The following is a 21,148-nucleotide window of genomic DNA, read 5'->3' as shown; positions in this document are numbered from 1 at the left end:
TTCCATTCCAACTACATTCCGAGTTTTGTTCTGCACTGAAGAAATAAGCTCCAGAGAGGGAAGAGAAAACAGGAGAGTTTGGAGGCAGCATGCCAACAACGTAGGGTATTTCCAAGGCCATTTTACTTCAGGAGCTCATTTCTTCAGTCCAATGCCATCAGAAGAACGGGACAAAGCTCAGACAACCTTGGGTCTCCGGTCTCCGAATGAAGTTCTGGGTCAGGGAAAATAATTCGGAGGCCAACTGCTCCAAGGGACCAGAACTACAAAGTGACATGAAACCCAGAGGCCAAAATATCGTTTTGACCCAATTTAGGTATCTATTAGACTTCATCATCAAAACTGCCAAAAAAGTACCTTGTCACTCATTTCTGCCATTTGAGGATGACTGCTCCCAAACTAGTCTGTTGCGGCAAGGAATTAATTTACTCCTGGGGAATGAAAATGTCACAGGTAGGCAAGCAGTTCCCGAAACACAGAGCCTACGCAAGGCCGCCATCGGGATGGTGTGACCTCTCCGTGCAGGGGTACTGACTGCAAGGTATTTGCGACATGGGACTATTTCCAGGAAGGTACTGCAAGACACACGTCCAGTGGTGTCTGCGAACGCGCACGCGTAGCTCCCTTGCCCATCACACTCCTCGGCTCCCCCCTGAATTGCACGTAAGCCGTGAAGGAACAGATCATCTTCGTTTTCTAGCTATCTCATTTCTACAAGCAAAGCAGGGCCGGTGATGGAAAGGAACCTACTGAGGGACAATGTCAGCTTGGACTATGGTCTCCTAAGGTTTCTGCAACCACATGTTGTAACAGTGATTTCAAGGGGAGTGTGGCAGGACCCGAGTCAGGCTAGCAAGGCTGCTGCTGCTCTGGCAGAGCTTTTCCTCTCTCTGGAAGCCTAAGGGACCTTCATTCCAGGCCTCATCAAAACACTCCTCATTAACAGGAACGGACGAGTCCCTCTGCTGGTCTGAAATGCCTGCTCTGATACCCTAAGCCAAGGAGAGGCAAGAACAACCACATTAAGAAATGCAGCAAAAGAGGTGAAAACGGAGTCACGCTCTGACTTGCTTCTGATCCAGCAAAGAGCTAAAACCTGGAGGATGGGTCCTAATGGCAGTGCCCTAGATGACAGCAGCAGGCTTCAGCAGCCAAAGCCCCCTGCTGCAGACGGGTCATTTGCCTGCTGCCTCCCCACGGCGGGGGATGTGCCCCTGTAAGCCCTGCTCTCTGTCTTGGAAAGGTAGAAGAAGGTGGTAATGGCGTCAGCAAGGGAAGGCTATCCAAGGATGCATCCTGCAATACCCTTCATCACTGCTTTTGCCATGGAGCGACCGCAAATTACTCCTCGGGAGGCTGAAAGTCTGTTTGGGATGCCACAGCAAGCCGTTGCTAAACCCTGAAAGCTTAACGGACCTTCTTCCAGTAAGAGGAAGCAGCTCAAGTCCCAGAACAGCCTCATTTTTCAGCCACGTGCTACCTCATCACAAATGCCAGCAGAAGTTTATTTACTACACGGTGATACTTATGGAATAAACGCTGGTGAAACGAGTACTGAATTTCACTGTGTTGCTATTCATGAAACAAGTTATTTAAGAAAAGCAAGTGCCAGGATGAGGACACTCAGTATTGGGGATTTTTGAATCAGATACTGATGTGACACCAAAGCCAGCACTAGCAATGCCAACTCCATCACACCCACTGCTGCCTCCGACAGGGACCGTGAAGTGGTCAGCACCCGCTCCTGCTCCTCCCGGGCTCTGCACAGTCTGGAAAAATCTGGACTCAAGAGCAGACTCAGTGGGATTCTGAGGGTGAAATGAAGGGATAATGTTTTCGTTGCATTACACAGAAATAGGGCAACTTTCTTTTTTTTTCCCCTCTCCTCTGCAGAGCACCCATACCACAGAAACGCTACTACAGGCGTACTCTACATACAGGGGCAAAGGAGCAGCTTAGCAAAATTTATTTTCCGTTAAGATTAGCTCAAGAAGGGCTGTAAAACCACAACTGTTCTGTAGGGACATGCTGTTGGAATATAAACTCAAACCTGTCCAAATCCACGCATGAGAGATGTTTATTTTCACATATTCATGGCCATAAACAAGCATCGCTTTCATAGCTTAACCACCTTCTCGCCTCTGTGAGCTACTCCATCAGTGAAATGAAGAGTAAGCGAAGAAAGATGGTAAGAACACAGTCATTCTGCTTTTTAAGACACAACACCTCGAGATGGGGACGCGTGGACTTAAAATACACTACTTCACACAGACTTCCTTTCCTTAAAATATGCCACATGAAAAATATTTTGAAATAAACTGAAAAACTAGTAAATGCTATTTTCAAGTTTAACTGCTACACCACCCTTGAGGAGCAAAAAGTTCCTCTCTACGTAAAACATTCACACACGCACGTATACACAGGTGTGCCCACACAGCCACCCTCAGGCACCCGAGAGGGGAACCTGGGAGCGAGCGGACACCACGGCTCTACTGGAGCAGGGCGGGAGGACCGAGTCGGGAAGGGACCCAAGGGCAACTGAAGTACCAGAAAAAAATGGCTCCGTAGGTTTGTACTCGTTAAACACCTTCTTTTCTGATAAAGCAAGGGATGCGGAGTTCTCTCCTGCGACAGAGGTCCAGGAAACACATTTGTGGCGATATAACGCTTGTCTTAAAATGTGCAAAACGTAACCAATCCCAGGATCTTCCCAACAGATACAGCGACCTTAATAAAACCAGGCTGGGACATTCCTCTAGGTTGAAGACAGATACATACATGAACTATTATCCAGTAGGTTTACACACAGTTTAAATCTGTGTTATCTTGAATTTGTTTGTGCTGCTAAATGGACTACTCTGAAGCCAAATGCATGCAGCATGAAGTGATGTGTTCAGAAATATTTTACCTGGCTAACAATGTGGAAAAATTCATCAATACATTAATCTTCAAATGGACATGCTGTTAAGTAAGAAAAACCTCATTTCTCACTCAAAAATAACTACAAACACAGGTATCTTTTTTTAAGTTGGCTGTTATTAAGCGAGCAGAAAAGGGTTTTTTTCCCCCCCTTTTTTCTGATCAAGCATCACTCGCACCACGGCACAAATGAAGAAGGAACTTAAAGCGTTTAATCTTTGGACAGCTTATATATGAGACTGTCGAGCCCCTTGAAATAAAACTTTTAACAATTTCTGCAGTGTCGTGCACAGACACCTCGACTAATTCCTATGTCCGTAGGACAGCAGTGTTGCACATAAACCCTGGCTGGGGCCCTGGAGGAACCACGTAGGCTCCAGCAGCCCAGTGTTTTGTCAGGAATCACGAGCCCTGGTTTTAAGAAAGTAATTACTGTAATCAAAGCGATGAGGGGGAAATCTGAGTTACTTAAAAGGTAGACTTCAAATACCTCGCTGAAGTCTGCTTACGGTCCCAGTTCTCGCTCCTTCCTTCTCCCCCTGACAACTTGCGCTTGGGGAAGGCTACCGGAGAGGAGGAGGAAAAAAAAATTCTCAAATTTGTCCATGATCCCTTCTCTCAGAAGGGATTTTCTTGGTCCTGATTCATATTCCAAGGCCCAAGAGATCTGTAATCCCTCTGCTGATGTTCCCCAGCAGTCCCCTCACCCTTTGCCATGGCAGGAGCCGGTGTCTTTCTTGTATCATCAGTCGGACAGACAGGGACCACGGTGCAGGGATGCGCGACGTACTTCATCTATTTTATTTATTTAACCGCATCAGGCCACGCTCCCAGTTTTTCCTTACCCGGGATTCTTCTCAGCACCTTTTGCAGAGGGAAGCAGCAGCGGACTGGGCTCCTTCCGTCCCTCTCCGTTCAGGAGGAGAACAGCTCTTGCAGGAGGGATTTCTTCAGCTCAGTGGGGCTGTCAGGCCTTTTGCTTTTGCGCTCCATTTTAAAAATACATGACATCTTTTTCCATTTGGAAAACCTATTACCCAAACTGATAGTCTATTTCCGTGCCATGAAAGGTATTTGTGCGGCTCCTTATATTTTGGCCCAATTTGATCTACATTAAGTCCACAGCAGTGCTACTGTATATCTATTCAGTTTTTCCTATGACCACGCGATCCTTGGAACAAAGGGAGAGGGAGCTGCGGCCCCTCGGAAAATTATCATTTCAGAGGAGGACTTAGCGGTTCAACCAGCCTTGAAAACGTAAAGCGTACAACCAAGTGGAAATTCTGAGCATAACCCTTTTTACTACTTCCTACTTGGTACACTAAGTGCAAAGCACGGAGGTTTCCCCCACTCACCATCCTTGAACAGGCAGCCAGAAGGTGGTATGAACAATACGTTTCTAAAACTATCTGCTGGAGCGAAGAGATTCTCTCTGCACCTCTGAGAAAAAGCTTTCTTTCCAATCGGGTTTAATCTTACTTTGGCCATGGGCTGAGGTTCCCTGAGGAACAGGGCAAGAGCTGAGCTGGGACTCAGAAGGCCTCAGATCTTCTCCCTGCTCACATCACCTTTTGCAAATGCTTTACAGGCGATTCACACATCTACCTACGGTATCTCGCAGACACAAATTCTTTGGCACTTTACCGTGACAGAGAAAGCTTCACAAAAATGAGTTTTGATGAGAGCTTTGGAAGAAAAGGGAGGTTTTACGTGGGAAAGGACAATTTGTTCTAAGCGAGAATGGGAGAAATGCAAGGCAGGAGCAGAGAAGGAGATGCAAGGGCTAAGAAGCGAGGCAAATCTATCATTAGCCCAAATCTGGCCCCATTAGAAAAACTTATCAAAACAAACAAGAAGAAATAAATGGATCTTGAGCAACCATCTGCATAAACTTAGCCTACACTACACAAAGTAAGGATGAAGTACCCGCTTGTTTTGAGTGAGAACTTCAAGGAGAAGCAAACTAGACACATAAAAGAATTTTTGTATTATATTATTTTACACTATATTGACATTTTACTTCAATCACCATCACCTCCCTTCTCAGTACTCCTTCCCTCAGTGTTTTATGCAAGAAGCCTGAAGTCCTGAATAAGCGACACGATGGCACTGCATTTTTCCGAGTTTCTGGAGCTTCTGAACTTTGAGAAATCCCCTTTACTATGGATTACTACGTCTGAAAAGTCTGTGTTAGCCTCTAGGAAGTGCTACGTACTGGAGACGTGACAGGGATGAAGTCCAAGCCCAGCCTGACAGTGACCAAAGGCTGCTCAGTCAAATGGGGAGGACGGGCTGAGGTTACCAGATGGGATCTGTCTATCCAAAGAGGCAGCTGCAACCTATCAAGCCCAGTTAATAAGTCCGCAGGGCTGCCAAGTACAGCAAAATGCAAGTGGTAAGAACAGGCACGGCAGGTTAAGGGAGTTCACTGCAAGGATGTAATTACTGTGGGAAGTGCAAAATAGGGCAGGGTAGCACGAATGTAAGAACGTTAAATCCATCTAAGACACTGCTGCCATCTGCACAGAGCAGCACGCGGTCCCGACGCGGTTCTATCTCCCCAGCCCTTTATTCTGTTTTCCTGTGTTTCGCGCTCCCAGAAGGTACTGCGCTACCAGATGTCTGCTCGGCCGCAGCCCGGGCAGCGGAAGCGCGCAGCTTCCCACGCTGCCCCCGCAGCCCCCAGCCTGGACTGGGAGGGACCTCCAGGGCCGAGGGGATGGCCCCATTCCGAGCCTCGATGCACATCCCGGCCCTCCCGAGAGCACCCGCACCTACGCCCGCCACGGCTGCGCCCCGCTACGCGCTCGCTGCCATCGCACCGAGAAGCCGAGATGCTCCGATTACCTTCCCACAGCAGCCCTGCTCGACAGTGGGCGCCTAATAATATTCTTTAGGACGCTGGCATTTAGGACGCTGGAAACTCATCAAGAGTTTCCCGTGTGCTATAACCCGACGCTCAGGAGCAGTTCAAGTGTTTGTCTCCAAAATGCTCTTCTAATACACCGAGATAACGTATCACCAGCTCCTAGAAAGCCGTTTCTCCATTTAGCAACATCATCTTGCCAGCTTGGGGGAAATCATGTTGAAACAGTATATGAGTACCAACACACGAACAAGAAATAAGCCTTAATACTTCAGTCTTGATGGAACAACGGAAATAAAAAAGCATTTGAAACAAATCAAAATGCCCTGAAACTGCTTAGATCCCGGTATGCACTTAACCACATGCCTGAACTTAAGCACGTTTTTAAGGCTTTTCCTGAACCGAGGCTTAAGTCTTTGTTGCAAGTATCTCTAGTCTGAGATACTCCAGCCTGTATTGCAAACATATTTGCCAAAGGAAAGTAACTGTGCACATCTCTGTACGTCCTTCTGTTCAGACACTTCAAATAACGCTATAATCATTAATGAAAAGAATGCCAAAACCACCGAGGGTAGGAAGCTTCCTTTCACAAAGGGTGAAATTAAGACACAAAGTTAAAGGCTAAGATTGAAGGAGTCCCTACTTTCAAGAGGTCTGTGCTAGGGGATTGTCATGTCAGATAATCAAAACCAAACTCTGAGGATATGCTAAAACTGCCCGAATACCGACAGCTGCACATTAACTTGTGTGAAAGTACTGATTGTGAAGACACACACAAGTTTCTTCATGTCTCAATATCCTTAGAAAAAAGGGATGATAGTAAGCAAGTGAGGAATAATCCGTCACAAGTGATAGATCTGAGCAGGTTTGGGGTGTTTTTTTTTTTGACAGTTGGACTGTCTTCAAGGATTTCCCTGGTTTGACAGCTCAACACTAAAAGGCGGGTAGACTACTGAAGATCTTTCATCTGCAAACAGTTGTACTTTCAAATGAGTGTATGCAGCCCTGGACTTGAAGGCCATGGTTTTCCAATAAACAAAACAAATCCCATTTTACTTGGTATCTGAAGTCAAAGATTAAAGATTCATCGTACTGGGTCTGGCTCTTTCATTTAAAACAAGAAAGGTTAATGCTCTGTAAGAAACAGAAGACAACATTCACACTTGGCATTGCATATATGTGAATATAAACCAGATCACAACTCAAACAAGGAGGCGCACGTCTATAAAGACATAGTTCCAAGTGTAAGTGCAATCCAAAGGCATCGCATACCAACAACTCTTTGGGTTTTGTTACAAAAGGAAGAAAGCTAATTGAGAAACTCAAGTAATTTTCTCTACAACAAAAGGCAGAGACTGATTTATAGCTTTTACTTTGTTATTTCTAAATGCTGAGTTTGCTGGGTTCTCTTTATTTACAATCCGAAGCATTTGTAATGTTTTTTTGAGGCTGTCCATTTTCTGCATCTTCCACAGCAGATAGAGCATTGCAACCTCCTTGAACACCTTGCAGTTATTTTCCCACTCTTCTAAACCATATGCTCCCCTAGATGCCTACCAATACTTTCTTCGCAGCGAATTACAAGGTCAGATAAACTCCAGTAAGCTTTGAATAGTTAAGCCATTAAACCTCCTGTAGCACCTTGGCATCTCAGAACAGGAAGCCTACCACACGAGCCATACACAAAAATCCTGTCCAGTATATGCTCACCTGGGAGTAGGTTAACTACCTTGCTTAGGAATCTACAATAGATTAAACATTTCATTTAGTGCAGAGACACACAGAACACATTCCCACAGTTATCCAGAAGAGAAGGCACCGTTAACACACTCGGACGTGCTAAATCAGATATATTAAATCAAGTTCTTCATGACTGTTTGAATGATTTGATCTTTACCTGGAGGACAAAAGGGAAGACGCTACTCAGACGTAAATAGGGAAGGGGCTGGGAAACCCGTGCAGGAAGGCTTGCCTAGAACCTTTAATAATACTTACTCCCCCTAGTAAGTCTGAGCCTGACGAGATGGACGACAGAAGAGTACCGAGGCGAGATGTTACTGTACAGGCACTAGAAGGAAGGAAAAGCAGGAAGGAGGCAGAATGAGACACAAGAACGCAGGAATTTAAGGACTACAAATACGTGAGGGGAGCACATGTACCCCGCAAGCCTTGTCTGGGTAAGCGGAGCCTTCTGCCTGGCCTTGTCATGCCCAGACAATTGTACGTCCTTCCATTGTTACAACATATTCTGCCTCTGAACGCTTACTAAACCAAAGCCAAATAAAGAAAAGGCAAGGGATCATTCAGTGGACTTAAATCTAGGCAGCTGTCTGTGAAACTACAATTTTACCATCTGCAGATCAAAGTTATTTAGAGCTTTTCTCCTTTCACCCTCCTCTGGTAAGAGATGATAGGCTTCAATTTCTCAAGCCCTCAGAGCCCAAGGGTGCCGTTACTTTCAGCTGATGAATGTCAGCATGACACTAGGATAAACTTCTAAAAAAAGTATCAGGTTTTTCACCAGCACTCTTCCCTTCCCAAAGCTGGATCAACATTTCTGCATTACGACAGCACCATCTGAGCTTCAAAAGACTGCCATTGCAGAGCAAGCTTCAGTAACACGAACATATGGAGTAGATAAAAGCAGCACTAACTATAGTAGGTACCAGTGATCAATTACCAGAAGGCTAAATTCTGCGAGGCACTACTAACTACACAATCCTCCTGAAGCGAGACAAGGTAGGGCTTCTCCACACGCTGTCTGAACTCCGGAAGGATAATTTTGCTTGATGACTGCAACTCAGGTACAAATTTTGCTGCAACTCTGGTGAGTATTTGATAAATGCTATAAATACTGTGACAGCAAATATTGCTATTTTGACCAAAACAACAACAGAAATATACAATAGAAACCCGCGGAAGCACCAGCTTTCTGAAACACAGTACTAAGAACAACAGGCAGCTTCTACATGACTAATTAAGTGCTATGACAAGTGCATGCACATGCATGCAATTTTTTAAACAAACAGGATTATTTTCAAGGGATACTAAGCAGATGTGAAGATAGGAATTTGCAAAACTGCTGGCATGCAGATGACTTTTACTGCAAAAGTAGATATGGAAACTATTTCAAAACAAAAGTGTTCAAATATTTAGGTTTTTAAATGTAAGTTTAGATTCAGGAAGAGACCATGGGCAACATCTTGCTTTACTAGTGCAAATGCCAATTACTCCATACATTTACAATCAAGCAATCAAAATTTAGCACCCTTATGTTCATCATAACCATACATCTAGTGCTGAGAGCAAACACTAAACAATTCGAAATTCAGCAACCTCTATGAAGTACACGTTAGCACAACACACAATTTTGCCCCACTATCAGCAGGTGTCTTATGAGTCAGGATTAAAAATCTCCTTATGCACAAAATACAATTTGCAAGGTCTGTCGCTAACCTGTGGCAAGCCAGGCGTCCTTTTTCTGTTACTTATATCATCAAACTTCTTTTATAAGCTATACATTGAGTGAACTGTTACCACAGCGATTCCCTTTACTTTCTCCCACAAGGTAAGAACCGAGCTGGCTACACTGGAGAGTGTCTAAATTCCTTTGAAGTCGAAAATAAATCTTTCCAATAGACACATGGCCCTAGAATTTCTCACTCTTGTTCCAGTTTCTGTTAAGCCATATTATCTCACTCTTCACATCTTTAGGATACGCTGAGGATCAAATATTCTAGCTTGGCTGAGAGACGCATAGTACAGCAACAGAGAAGGCAGAAATGCTAACTTCAAGTTACTTCTGCTAACCTTGGAGCTGGTGGGAGGGGGAAAAAAAATCTGAAAGATCAAATATTCTAGCTTGGCTGAGAGACGCATAGTACAGCAACAGAGAAGGCAGAAATGCTAACTTCAAGTTACTTCTGCTAACCTTGGAGCTGGTGGGAGGGGGAAAAAAAAAATCTGAAATCCCATCAATCTTCAGGATTATTTATTTATTTATTTCCACACTCACTTGCTCAGAGCTCCAAAAGACTGTTACAACAGTCAGGTGAAGTAAGCAAGCAAAAGCGCTCAAAAAGATGGTTTTCAACACGTTAGCTGTTCTCACTTTCGTTGCCCGAAACAGGGAGCAGTAAAGCCACCGCAGCAGCTCTCTACCAGCCAGGGCGTCCCCAGGCAGCAAAGTAAAATGCAGCGCAGCAGCTAGAGCGGCAGCTAAGGTCGGGTCCGGGCGAGGCGGGTGCGAAAGCAGCATGGGCAGGGAACGGAGTCATGACAGCTTCATACCACGGCCGTGCTTCAACGTTGGTTTCCATCCCTGCCACATGGTGGGTGGTTCAGGGGCTTGAAGAAGCCCCTCAAGGACCGCACGAGACAGCTGGGGTTGAGACGAACAGAGACAACAGTGACTCAGGAGCATCTACCCACTCTCCTCCTCAAAACAAAAAGCGCACATTCTCCTAGTCCAGTCCCTAAAACCATGGAAAGCACATGAAGGGCTTCTCCTGGGCGCTATGGGAAAAGAGTGGCAATAAGACACACAACCGAGAAATCTCCTATTCTTTACTTAGGACCCCTTTGGTATCTGCTGTCTTCTTATACATGTGGAGGTTCGTGAAGACAGCGACTACTTCATTTCAGTTAACTGAAAACACAACACGAGCAGCTTGTCAGCCACATGTCAATCTCTGCTGAAGCTGCTGTACTCCTTTTTGGTTGTCTTTGTCTTCTTATACATGTCGAGGTTCGTGAAGACAGCGACTTTTCAGTTAACTGAAAACACGACACGAGCAGCTTGTCAGCCACATGTCAATCTCTGCTGAAGCTGCTGTACTCAATCTAACTCCATTTAATCCAATTTATTGTCTTAAAGCGCTGTCTCACTTAACACAAGAACTTCATTCAGGATTACTGCTAAAATACAGCTTCTCAAGCCAAGGGTCTCATTCATTGTCACAACTCCATCTGAGGCTGTATCTATCCAGGTAGATGTCTGCACGGCCTTTGTAAACACAGCACACTGCCAACAGATTCTCCTAAAAAAACCCCCAAAACAAACAAAACGCACCAGACTGGCATCAGCTCATCACCTCAGATGTGAACTCCCCCAGTATTTCCTTTCTTTGAGTAAGGAAAGTCAAGGAGTTTTGGTTGTGCGTAGCCCTAAGCTCTGAACCAGGAGTTTGAGACATTTACGCAATTACTCATGGAGCGACTGAGGCACACTGCAGAGGTGGGAAGGTTCGCTAGCCGGTACTTATCGCAAAATGGAATCAAGTCATTAACATGAGGCATGTGACGGGAAGAGGGAAACCTCTTTCCAAGAAGGGATACTTGTTGCAGACTTGTTGGTATGATTCCTCTCCTGAATAGCGGTAGAGTAACCACCACGTTAATCCTCCTGGACGGTGCAGTTGTGTTCCACCACTGCTCCTGCTACTTAAAGAGCACAAGGTAGGTATTGTTAGCTTTCTTTACCGCATGATTGAATTAACGAATGGTATGTGTACTCAATATATGCCCAGTCTTTCAATATGGGATTTGTGTACCGAGCCGGTCATTGCATCTGCTGAAGCCACAATGAAATACCACGCGTTTCCAACTAACACAGCAGTCAGGCCAGCGCAGTTTTGAGAACGAACCGTTTATGGATGTGAACCGCTTAATTCTCATATGATACCTTCTGATGAAACAAAACTGCGTGTAAGAAAACAAAAAGCATGCTTATTTTATAAATAAAACCTTTACAACGTCAATCTGTTGCTACTCTTGGACTACAGGGCGGCCCGTGATTTTGCTACCCGAGAAGTACACAGTGACCATTTGGATGCCAAATTCTACATTCACTCACCAAAAGGTCGTCTTTTAAGTCTTAAAATGACTTCGTTATTAATTTTCCCATTTGTAACACCTCATGAAAGTAAAAAGGAAAACCAACAAGATGTAGGTTTGATTTCTGTCTCTCACACCAGTGTGACATCAAGGACTTTGCTCATCAAACTCAGAGAAATTATCCCAGAATAAAGCAGTAGGACTGTATACAACAATATGTACTGAGGCATTTTCTGAGGGATTTAAGAAATGAAGTTCTCTAAATGATATCATTAGCAATGTGCAGTTAAAAGCAACAAAAGCTGTGTACGAAGTGGTAAAATACCAGACGTTAATGCCATTAAATAAGCCTTACCAGACCATCACAATTGCTAATAGCAACAGAAGCTCCGGGGATGTCAGTTATGTCTCCCACATACGCGCAGTTGGTCCACAGGGGCTCTCTTCTCCACAATCTCTCCGTAGCAGTTCTAGTCCGAGTCGTGTTACCAGCATCGTTTCCAGTTTCCAGAGAGTCTTCGTACCACTCCACTACGGCCTCGGGAGCCACTAAACGAGTGTTGGGTTTCAGCCGGAGGTGGAATTCCCTTCCAAACGCAGTGACATTAAAATACAGCCGTTTGGGACTTTGGGATACCTCCCGCGTTGATCTTCTTTGGTGACTTGCAGAGAGGATATTGGAGATGTAGCTTCCATCTGCATTGGTACTAATTGGAATCACTAACCCATATGGTCTCGGTCTGCTTTTTCGTAATTCTGCCAAGAGAAATGCCCAAAACCAAACTCAGATTAGAACAAGAGCATGGAACGAGCCTGAAGACCAGATGTGCAGCTACAGAAGTGCACGTCAGCAGAACAAACGGTAAATGCAAGGACGCAGCAGGCCACTGCCCTGGCCGTCAGGGGCTATGCCCATTCAGGGAGCGCTCCAGCTGCAGCTCATTTACCGTACGAGACACCACGACTGCTGCGCATTGAGGCCGAACAGCAAATGCCGCGTGTGTACGACCCCTCTGCCTCACACCTCCCCTTCCAAAATTCCCGATTTAGGATTCCTGTTAGAGCTAGTCTAAATCACTCCACCGACAAGTTCAGCCGAAGAATGATAAAAACCTCTGTATGTTTTTAAAAGGGCAGGGGACGGTGCCACTTAGCACACCAGGGTGCATCGAATTATCTACTAGATAGCTAGTCTGGATAAAGGCACACCAGCCTAATGTAGGCAAACGTAAGGTACGTGTCACTGCTCTCTCTAGCTGGAACACTCAGGCTTATAAATCTTCACTTGGGTACCCTACAGCAAGGCCTTTAACACTCTTAACACTACCCATTGTTATTATAAAAATGCTTTGTACTACTTTTACACAGACACCGAGAGGACACGTAAGAAAAGAAAAGCGTTTGACACATCACCATGTTAAGCAAGGTATGGCAAACCGGGGATAACGCGAGCGGAAGGCCATTTCACCTTCAGGGGGAGCGTACGGATCACGCCAAGGTGGACAAACACAAGAAGCTGTGCCCAGTTATGCACCTCAAGTAAACACGCACCACAGATGCTGGGATACACATTAAGCGCATGCAAAATACCCTCTACGTGCCAAAATTTTCAAGAAGCAAACCTTTCATGGCTCTATTTCCAGAAAACTTACACAGAAAACCCCGAAATACTCATTTACATTTACCTGGGGAGTTTCCTGGGGTTTAGGTTTGCTTAATGGCCAAAGAAGAGGCAGCTGCCCTTTTGAATTCTCTTGTAAGAAATGCCATGCAAATCCTTCACACACCTTAAACAGAACTGCTTGCTCCTGGGTCAAGACCTCCATTAAGATTTTGAAAATGAAGCGCCATGCTTGGTTATAACTGCAATTTGCACGCGTATTTCTGCCATCTTAGAAAATTGAAGTAGGGAAAAGAATCCAGCGGGTATCGCATACCGCTGATAAATTCATCGATGTCAGCAGTGGCATAAGCAGTAACTTATCCCCCGACAGATCTCCTCTAACGAATCCCCTTACCCAGCAACTTGCTCTTGCCCTTCCTCTTTGCCTAACTTGACTAACAGAGTTCAAAAACAACAGAGAAGCTAATTATTAAAAAAAAGCAACACAGAACGTGACAAATTTGCACCTCAGTCCTGCACTTCACTGCAATACCTAGAAGCTATAAAACCAGCAAAACCACACTCTGTTGATAGCACTAAAGAAATCCTCAGGTAATACTACAGAAGCTCAAGGGCACGACCCTTAGCTCAGGCAACGTGTCCTAAACACAAGGTGCGCTTCCAAGGAGAAGTCACTGCTGTAATACCTCTGATCAGTGCCAGAGCATCCCCCGATACCTGAACGGTGTGGCCAGGCAAGGCTGCGGGCAACCAGTTCCCAGCAGAAGTTATCCCAAGGCTAACCTGCTTTGGCAGAGGCACTGGCCCAGCAAGCAAAGCCACGGCAGAAAAAAGGTAATGGCAATGAAAGCCCCCTTTGCCTGTCATTTTTTTGTGGTTCCCACCAGTCAGCTCAGGATTCCTGTCTACTTAGCAGCAACATTAGCTGAGTGGAAACCTTCCAGTTGGCTTCTGAATTTGCCTAAGTGACTACAATACCCAACCCCCCCAAAAAAAAAAGCCTCTTTCTGTGTAGTCCCTTACCCGTACCCTGAAAATAGCATTATAAGCCTAAAAGAATAATTTTTTCCCTCTGCGCTCTCTGCTACTCTTAGGCACTGATGAGAAAAGGAAGAGAATCATCTCTTCTGCTCAGAGAAAGGTCGTCTCCCGTTATCGCTTACCACATTTGCAGCCCTGCATCAGGACACACACACGTGTTTCCCGTTGCCTTAAAGTAATTTCACACCACCGTAAAACAAGTCCATCAAATGAGTTTATCTTTTCTGGGAGACCTTTGTAATCTGGAAGTAATCAGGATATTCGGTGTCCAATTTTCATCCTGTAAAAGGAGGAGGAGAGGCATTCCCGGGCCAGGTCAAGCTGTGGGCCAAACTGCTGCTAAGACCTGGACCAAAGCCTAAGTCTTATTGCCTGTGTATCAGACTCCGTGAGAGTTAAAAAGACATTTAGCACAGAAATAGTTATTCCCTAGCTCTTCTCTTCCCGAGAGAACTGGCTAAAGCAATATTAGAGTGATATTACTGATACTTTTCATTTAAAAAACTCCACGATTGGGTAGCTCAGATGCTACCGCTAAGTGCCACTGAGAATTCCTCAAATAAATATACTTAATTAAACGAGCTAAATTTTACCTGCTCCCAGTGCGACTCACACTTGAACTGAGAACTAACAGAAGAAAAGCTCAGTAGCTAGTTCCTCTCTCCTGGTAGCAGTGGCTGCTTATTTTGAGACTCACGCATTCAGTGAGTAACTTCAGTAGGAAAATGTTCCTAACGGCTTCATAGAACTGTTTTTTCCTCCAATTTTCTTTTATGCCAGTTACTGAGGGATTTGACAGAAAAACAATGTATGGCACTAGTAGGATGTACACGGACATTTAAATTCTTGCACTACAAATATCTTTACGTAATACACAAGTACTACACCCCAGGCAAGTGAAAAGCTCCTTATCATTTTCAAGTCCATTGTTCTGAAAACGTACTCCACGTCCTACAGCTAGCAGTCACAGTGCTTTTCGGTAGCAGCCAACTCAACCTATTTTGCCATACACCTGCAAGATCAGGTTCTAAAACCGGCATCCTAATTAGGACATTATCCTTAGGATAATTCCCGTCTAAAACACTGGGAATTCTGAGTCAGGATCGCTAATCTCTCTCCTTAGAGAAGGGACCAAATTAAAACTCTAAACTCATTTTTATTAATTAGACACCGGGCCACGAACAGGAGACAGAGCTGCTGGCTTGCATATCCTAACTGGGTCAAAGTAAAAACCTAGATCCTCCCATCTCCCCGCGCTTCAGCGGTGAGGTTTCATCCACAGACTGACACCCCTCCTTTTACCTCGCCGAGATTCTTCGTGGCTTTTATTTTTTTAAAGCAGGACGTTCAACGCCAGAGACCACAGCCTGGTGATCAAATTCTGTGTTCACCACACAACTGAGAAATTGCTTTGCACATCTTGCAGCAGCGTTCCCAGATTTCTACTTGCGGGGGCAAAAAAGAAGCTATTTTGCTAATAAGAAGAACAGCCAGCTAGCCACAAGAAGGTCGGAACAAAGGGTGGAAAATAAGAACTGTCAAGTTTTTGAGTCAGCAAAAGCCTTTTCCAGAGTCTCTAAATGCTGAGCTAGAAGAGGAAATGCCTTTTGTTCAAAGGCAATTAAAATTAAATGTGACATGACTGAATACTGAAGACATCTAAACTCCTCCACTGACTTATATTACCCTTTTTCCACAGACCGTATGGTCTTAGGAAATGCTATTCCACCTGAAGGTGTTCCCTTTTCTATGCTAAAATTTCAGAGTTGATCTGTTCTGCTAATTCAAAGCTTACAGTAATGATCAGAGAAGAAACAGAGCAATAGAAAAAGCACTTAACTTCAAATTTGCTTCATTTTTTTAATCTGGCTTTAAACTGCTGCTCCAGTTGCACAATGTTTAAGTTGAAAGGAAGCACTTAAGAAAGAACATCGCATTCTTTCATTGTGTGCCAAAAGATAATTAGCTAGAGAATGCCTCTGAAGAGGGCTGTGCATACTTTTTTCCCCTCAAATACACATGGAGCTGAAGAATTAACACCGCTGGCTCACAGTAGCTGTCTTTGCACTGTACAACAACTGTGGACAATGGAGCTTCAAAAGTCCAAAACTTTTTTTTTTTTTTTTTTTTAAATCACCTGCATTTGGAAGAGTACTATTTTTTCAGGCATAAGATTTTGTGAAATACATTGATCAAAAATTGTTCATGTGGTTGTCCTCAGCAGAATTCCAAATGCATAAGCATCCACTTAAGAAAAAAAGATTTCAAAAGCACAGTCTAAATTGAAATCAGTGGAATCAGTGGAAAAGGAGGAATTTCTGAAATTTCAGACAAAATATTTCTATGTCTAAACAAAGCTACCCAAGTTTGAAGACTTTACTTTTATTTCTTCTTTTAAAAAGTATTTAAACCTCATTTAGTATGCATTATTCTGATTATTTTTTTGCTCACACCGCATGTAAATAAATTTTGATAACAGGACTCTTTTTCCAGCCTTCTGCGTTGCAGCCAGAGGACTGACTTTTGTGAACAAATTAATTTTTCAATCACAGGAGCTCCTTCGCCTATCACCGTGACCTGTGAAATTATGTCCACTGAGTGAACGTGTCGGCAGCATCATTTTTTCCCAAACATTTTCTGAGCCATGGCAATGAGACGGAGATTAATTACTATGTGCAGTAACCACACCTGCCTCTTTATATCGCTAGCAAACTTTTTGATTAGGAATAACGATGTGGAAACCTATTAAAACTATACCAAAAGCACAACTGTTTAGGCAGAGACGATGCTGGGTACTGCGCAAGGAAACAAACGTGCGGGAACTCCTGATAACACCCCGTCCAAGTTGCCCCAGCACCGGACTGTACACCGACCCCCAGACTGTCCCAAACGGACATGGTGGGATGACCAGTGAGCTACCGTCAGCTTCCAGAGCTCCCACATCTCTCTCAGAGGATGTATCTGAACGTGGCTCGTAGGGTGAGGAAGCTCAGCTACCTCGGCGAAAGGACCGGATCTCACGTAACACCTCCAGAGCATCACTGCGCCTGCATCTTCCGGATGGAATTCACAAGCTGTGAGACAGCCAGATCGCTGGGTGGCAGACATCCAGCTTTGCAGTGGAAGTACCGGGAAAAAAGTAATTACCTGCTGCTGTAGGAATTAAGAGGACAGCATTTCAATACAAAGACTGTCCCGTGTTCTGAGAGATTACCCTTCCATCCCACTGAGAACCACAATGGGATGAGCACAGAGCTGTTCCAGCCACTTAGCAAAGTGCTGCTTAATAACAAGAAAAGATGGTGCAGTGACGGACAGACGACCCTCGCAGGGGTTTTGTCGTCACTGTTTTCTGCCTTCATCGTTGGCTGGTGGTTTCCAGAAACCAAGAAGCAGTTTTGGTCCCTCTCCTTCAGCAACCTGGATCACTTCAGAACTACCATTCGCTCTGTATTTGGCTGCCTTTAGGTGGCAGAAATGCCCAGAGAGAAAGACAAGATAGAAAAGGGGGATGGATTTGTTGAGAATTCCCACACAACTTTCCACCTGATGAGGGATGAGGCTATGCAGTATACTTCAGTGCTAGACACTGCAAGTCGGATGAATAAAAGCAAGGGACCGCAAGAAGAGAGGCTCACACGGTATACCTCTCTCTAGTGTCCTCACACTCCTTTACTTCACTGTCAACTTGTCCCAGGGATACAGACAGCTCAAGAAACTCTTTGTGGTATTTTCACAGCCTCTGCTGAACTGCAGGTGAACGTGTTTTATCCAGGCTGTGGGGCAGCCTGGCACTGCCGTTCTGCAGGTTAGACATCCGAGTTTTCTTCCAGAAGCAGCACTGAGCAGCGATGAAGCTCTGCTGCGTGGGAGGCCGAGGCAGGAGAAGTCAAGATGTAGCACCACCCCGAGTGCCAGCACCTTCAGGCTTACTATTTCATGAGTGACAACAGTACCATTTCGTCCTGACAGTTTCCAGGCATTTGCAGTACATCATGCATTAATGCAGTTAATGGAGCTGGGGTAACTCCCTATCTCTATAATACATTCCGCACTGATAGTTAAAAAAAATAAAATCCTATATGCTTCCATTTGTCCTAAGTGACTTTCCAGGCAACGAGAAAAGATTAGCTGCTGACAGCAGCCAGCCCTGGGCCAAATCAAAATATACAACACCGATGCAAAGTGACACTTAATAGGGACTTAAAAGTAGGACAGCCCATTTGGAGGCAATCCTAATGCAGGTTTTACTGTCGTCAGTAAAACTCTAAACTGAGTAAGCCATACTTTCTGAATCAGAATTTACAGGATCAAACATTACTTTAAATATCACCATTTTAAAAACAAAGCGTAGGACAAATCCCAATGACTCCAAGTGTTAACTAGCTATTTGTGCTTTGAAAATACAGATTTCCCCTCAACAAAACACCATCGATCCCTGAAAGCCAGAGCTACTCACAGACAGCCTGGTCTCGGTAAGCCATCGGACTCTCAGTCCCGCTCACCTGAACCAAAACCCACCGAGAAGCCGTGTGGTTGTGCTGAGGAGACACAGACGCGCCAGCAGCTCTCTCTCGCTGGGCACCAGCCAACACCGAGTCCCATCCCAAGGGGGTCCTGCACCGCCCAGCTGCACAGCGGGACATTTGGGACCAGGGACTCACGGATCTGTGAGCGGACAGACCCCCCAGCCGACGTCCTCTTCACCTCCCACCTGCCCCTTCCCAGGTAGAGGAGGGCGAGATCACATCAGCTGCAAAAGGTGCCATGAGAGCCAGGCAGAGAGCCTGCCCCACACCGAGCACGCAGACCTGGCGCTGGCGGCTTTGCGTGGGGTGCCTGATTCACCCTCTGCCATGCACTATCATCTCTCTCGTGCGGTTCCTGTGCGCCTCAAACGTTCCCGACTACAGCAATGCTGGGACCATGAAAGAAAGGAAAAAGTTCAAGGAAAAAAAAGTTATTTTCCAGATTAAGGAATTTTTTCTGATGCACTGTATAATTTAAAAGACGCATTCCCGTATAGCTTATGGTTTCTGAAATTCAAATACAATCCATTTCTCATGGAAACGACTCGAAATAAAGCACAGGATCAGCATACCACTGGAAAAAAAGTCTGTTTGCCAGTTAGGTTTAAACGTACCTAACTGTCTCAATTCCCATTATTCACTGATCACAGTGGAAATCAACCTAAGCCCAGAAGAATGCAGTGCCAGAACTGAAATTGAGACGAGACCTCCAAAATTTAGAGGAATACTTGAAATTCTTTTCCAAACAAAACCTCAGATGAAAACCTGAACCAAAACCTCAAAATTGGAGGTCTAACGGCAACTGGAAATAAAATTGCCTGGGGTCCATTCCCACTGCTACCGCTCCTCTCGTTGAAAAGCTCCAGAGCCCGCTCCCACGTGCAGGAGCAGGCACTCGCGCTCAACAGCAAATTGTTAAAAGGCTCATTTCACAACGGCGTAAGGCCAGGAGCACGTAAGACGGCACACCCTTGCACTAACGCCCTGGGAGAGATAACACCAGCTTCCGCGCCTTTCCACAACCTCTTCCATCCCACAGAGCACCGAATTATCCCTTAGTTTAAATGAACACAGATCTTCTGAAACTAAACTGCGTGCGCATGCTCCTAATTACAATGAAGCTTCCTGTCTTTAGAAAAGAGTCAGAGAGGCTTAAGGTTCCAGATGAAGCACCCCGTGGGCACTAACAAGCACCTTTTTTCACTTCAGTACCCTCATTCCTCACAGACGCCAACCTTGCCGCACGGCGCTTCCTTACGTGAGCGTATCAGTTTACAACGCAACAGCGAGCAACTATCGTTAGGCATGCAGCAAGCACGCTGTGCCCGTCGACAGAATACGAAGAGGCCTTGGCATTAGACAATTTTTTTCCAGCTAGCAGAAAAGGCTGAACAGTTCCAATACAGAAGAAAAACGGTATGAAGACACGGTGCGCCCTAGCCAAACGGAGTAGGCATTTCCTCCTCGGTTCAGAAACGTAGAAATGAAGACACAGCGTCTGACCCAGAGCTGATTTGCCGTGGCATTCAGAGGGCTAGTTTAAGCACGCTGCAATTTTAAACTTTTGTTGTTTTATATTTAAGAAGGGAAGCACAGACGTATCAGGATGCAAAAACGTGTAATGAGAGGGCATGCAAATTCATGCCACATCACCGTGAAACTACAAATGCTCCTGGGTGGTAATGGTGTGGGGGTACACGAGGGAATGCTTGCCTGCATACAGATCATTTTTCCAGAAAATAAACTAGTTAGTTGAGCTTACTTCTTTTATTTCCGTTTTGATAGCAGCAATAATAGTTAGAAAGACTTACCTATTTGGATCTGCTGTTCCTTAGCAGCCTGCAAAAGAGAAGAGAAACACACGCACAAAGTCGTTAGTGCAATTACTATGCAACGTGTGACAGCAGAGTGCTTCTAGAAGGCTGAAAAATTACTTGGGTCTGTATTGCACCATTTTTTGCATGTCTGCTTTTGGTTTCCAGGGATGGCATTTTTCCTTAACTGACTAAACAGCTGTTCCCACCGATAGACTAACAGAGTCCATAGTAAGTTTAACATAAATAGAGCTGCTAAGAATTCCTGATTCTGAATGACCCATTCTATGCATCGTGACACCGTGCCAAAACCTAAGTTCAGCAGCCGAAGGCCTTAACGTCCGTGAAAGCGATGAGTTCCGAGCAGCGCGGGTGCCAGGCCGGTAACGAGGCGCGCGTGTTGACAGCTCTCCTTCGTCTCCGCGCCAGAGAACGGGAAAGTCAACTGGGCTTCCCGAGCGACAGCGGGGACAGGGGCAGCAGCCCGATGCCGATGCCAGCTCACCGCCGGCGCGGCACC

At 45.2% G+C, this 21,148-nt stretch overlaps 1 protein-coding gene across 1 annotated transcript in view; it reads right to left on the bottom strand.

Moving 5' to 3' along the window:
• ADAMTS3 (ADAM metallopeptidase with thrombospondin type 1 motif 3) overlaps positions 1-21,148 on the bottom strand; it is a 141,133-nt gene that overhangs the window by 107,582 nt on the left and 12,403 nt on the right. Inside the window, 2 exon segments of the mRNA XM_019472082.1 lie at positions 11,976-12,376; positions 20,626-20,653. Of these exon segments, the coding sequence (XP_019327627.1) occupies positions 11,976-12,376; positions 20,626-20,653 (429 nt within the window).

Source organism: Aptenodytes forsteri, unplaced genomic scaffold (assembly GCF_000699145.1).
Source record: "Aptenodytes forsteri isolate BGI_AS27 unplaced genomic scaffold, ASM69914v1 Scaffold467, whole genome shotgun sequence".
NCBI lineage: Eukaryota > Metazoa > Chordata > Aves > Sphenisciformes > Spheniscidae > Aptenodytes > Aptenodytes forsteri.
Note: the sequence above shows the minus strand (reverse complement) of the source record. Positions and strands in the feature narration are given on the sequence as shown.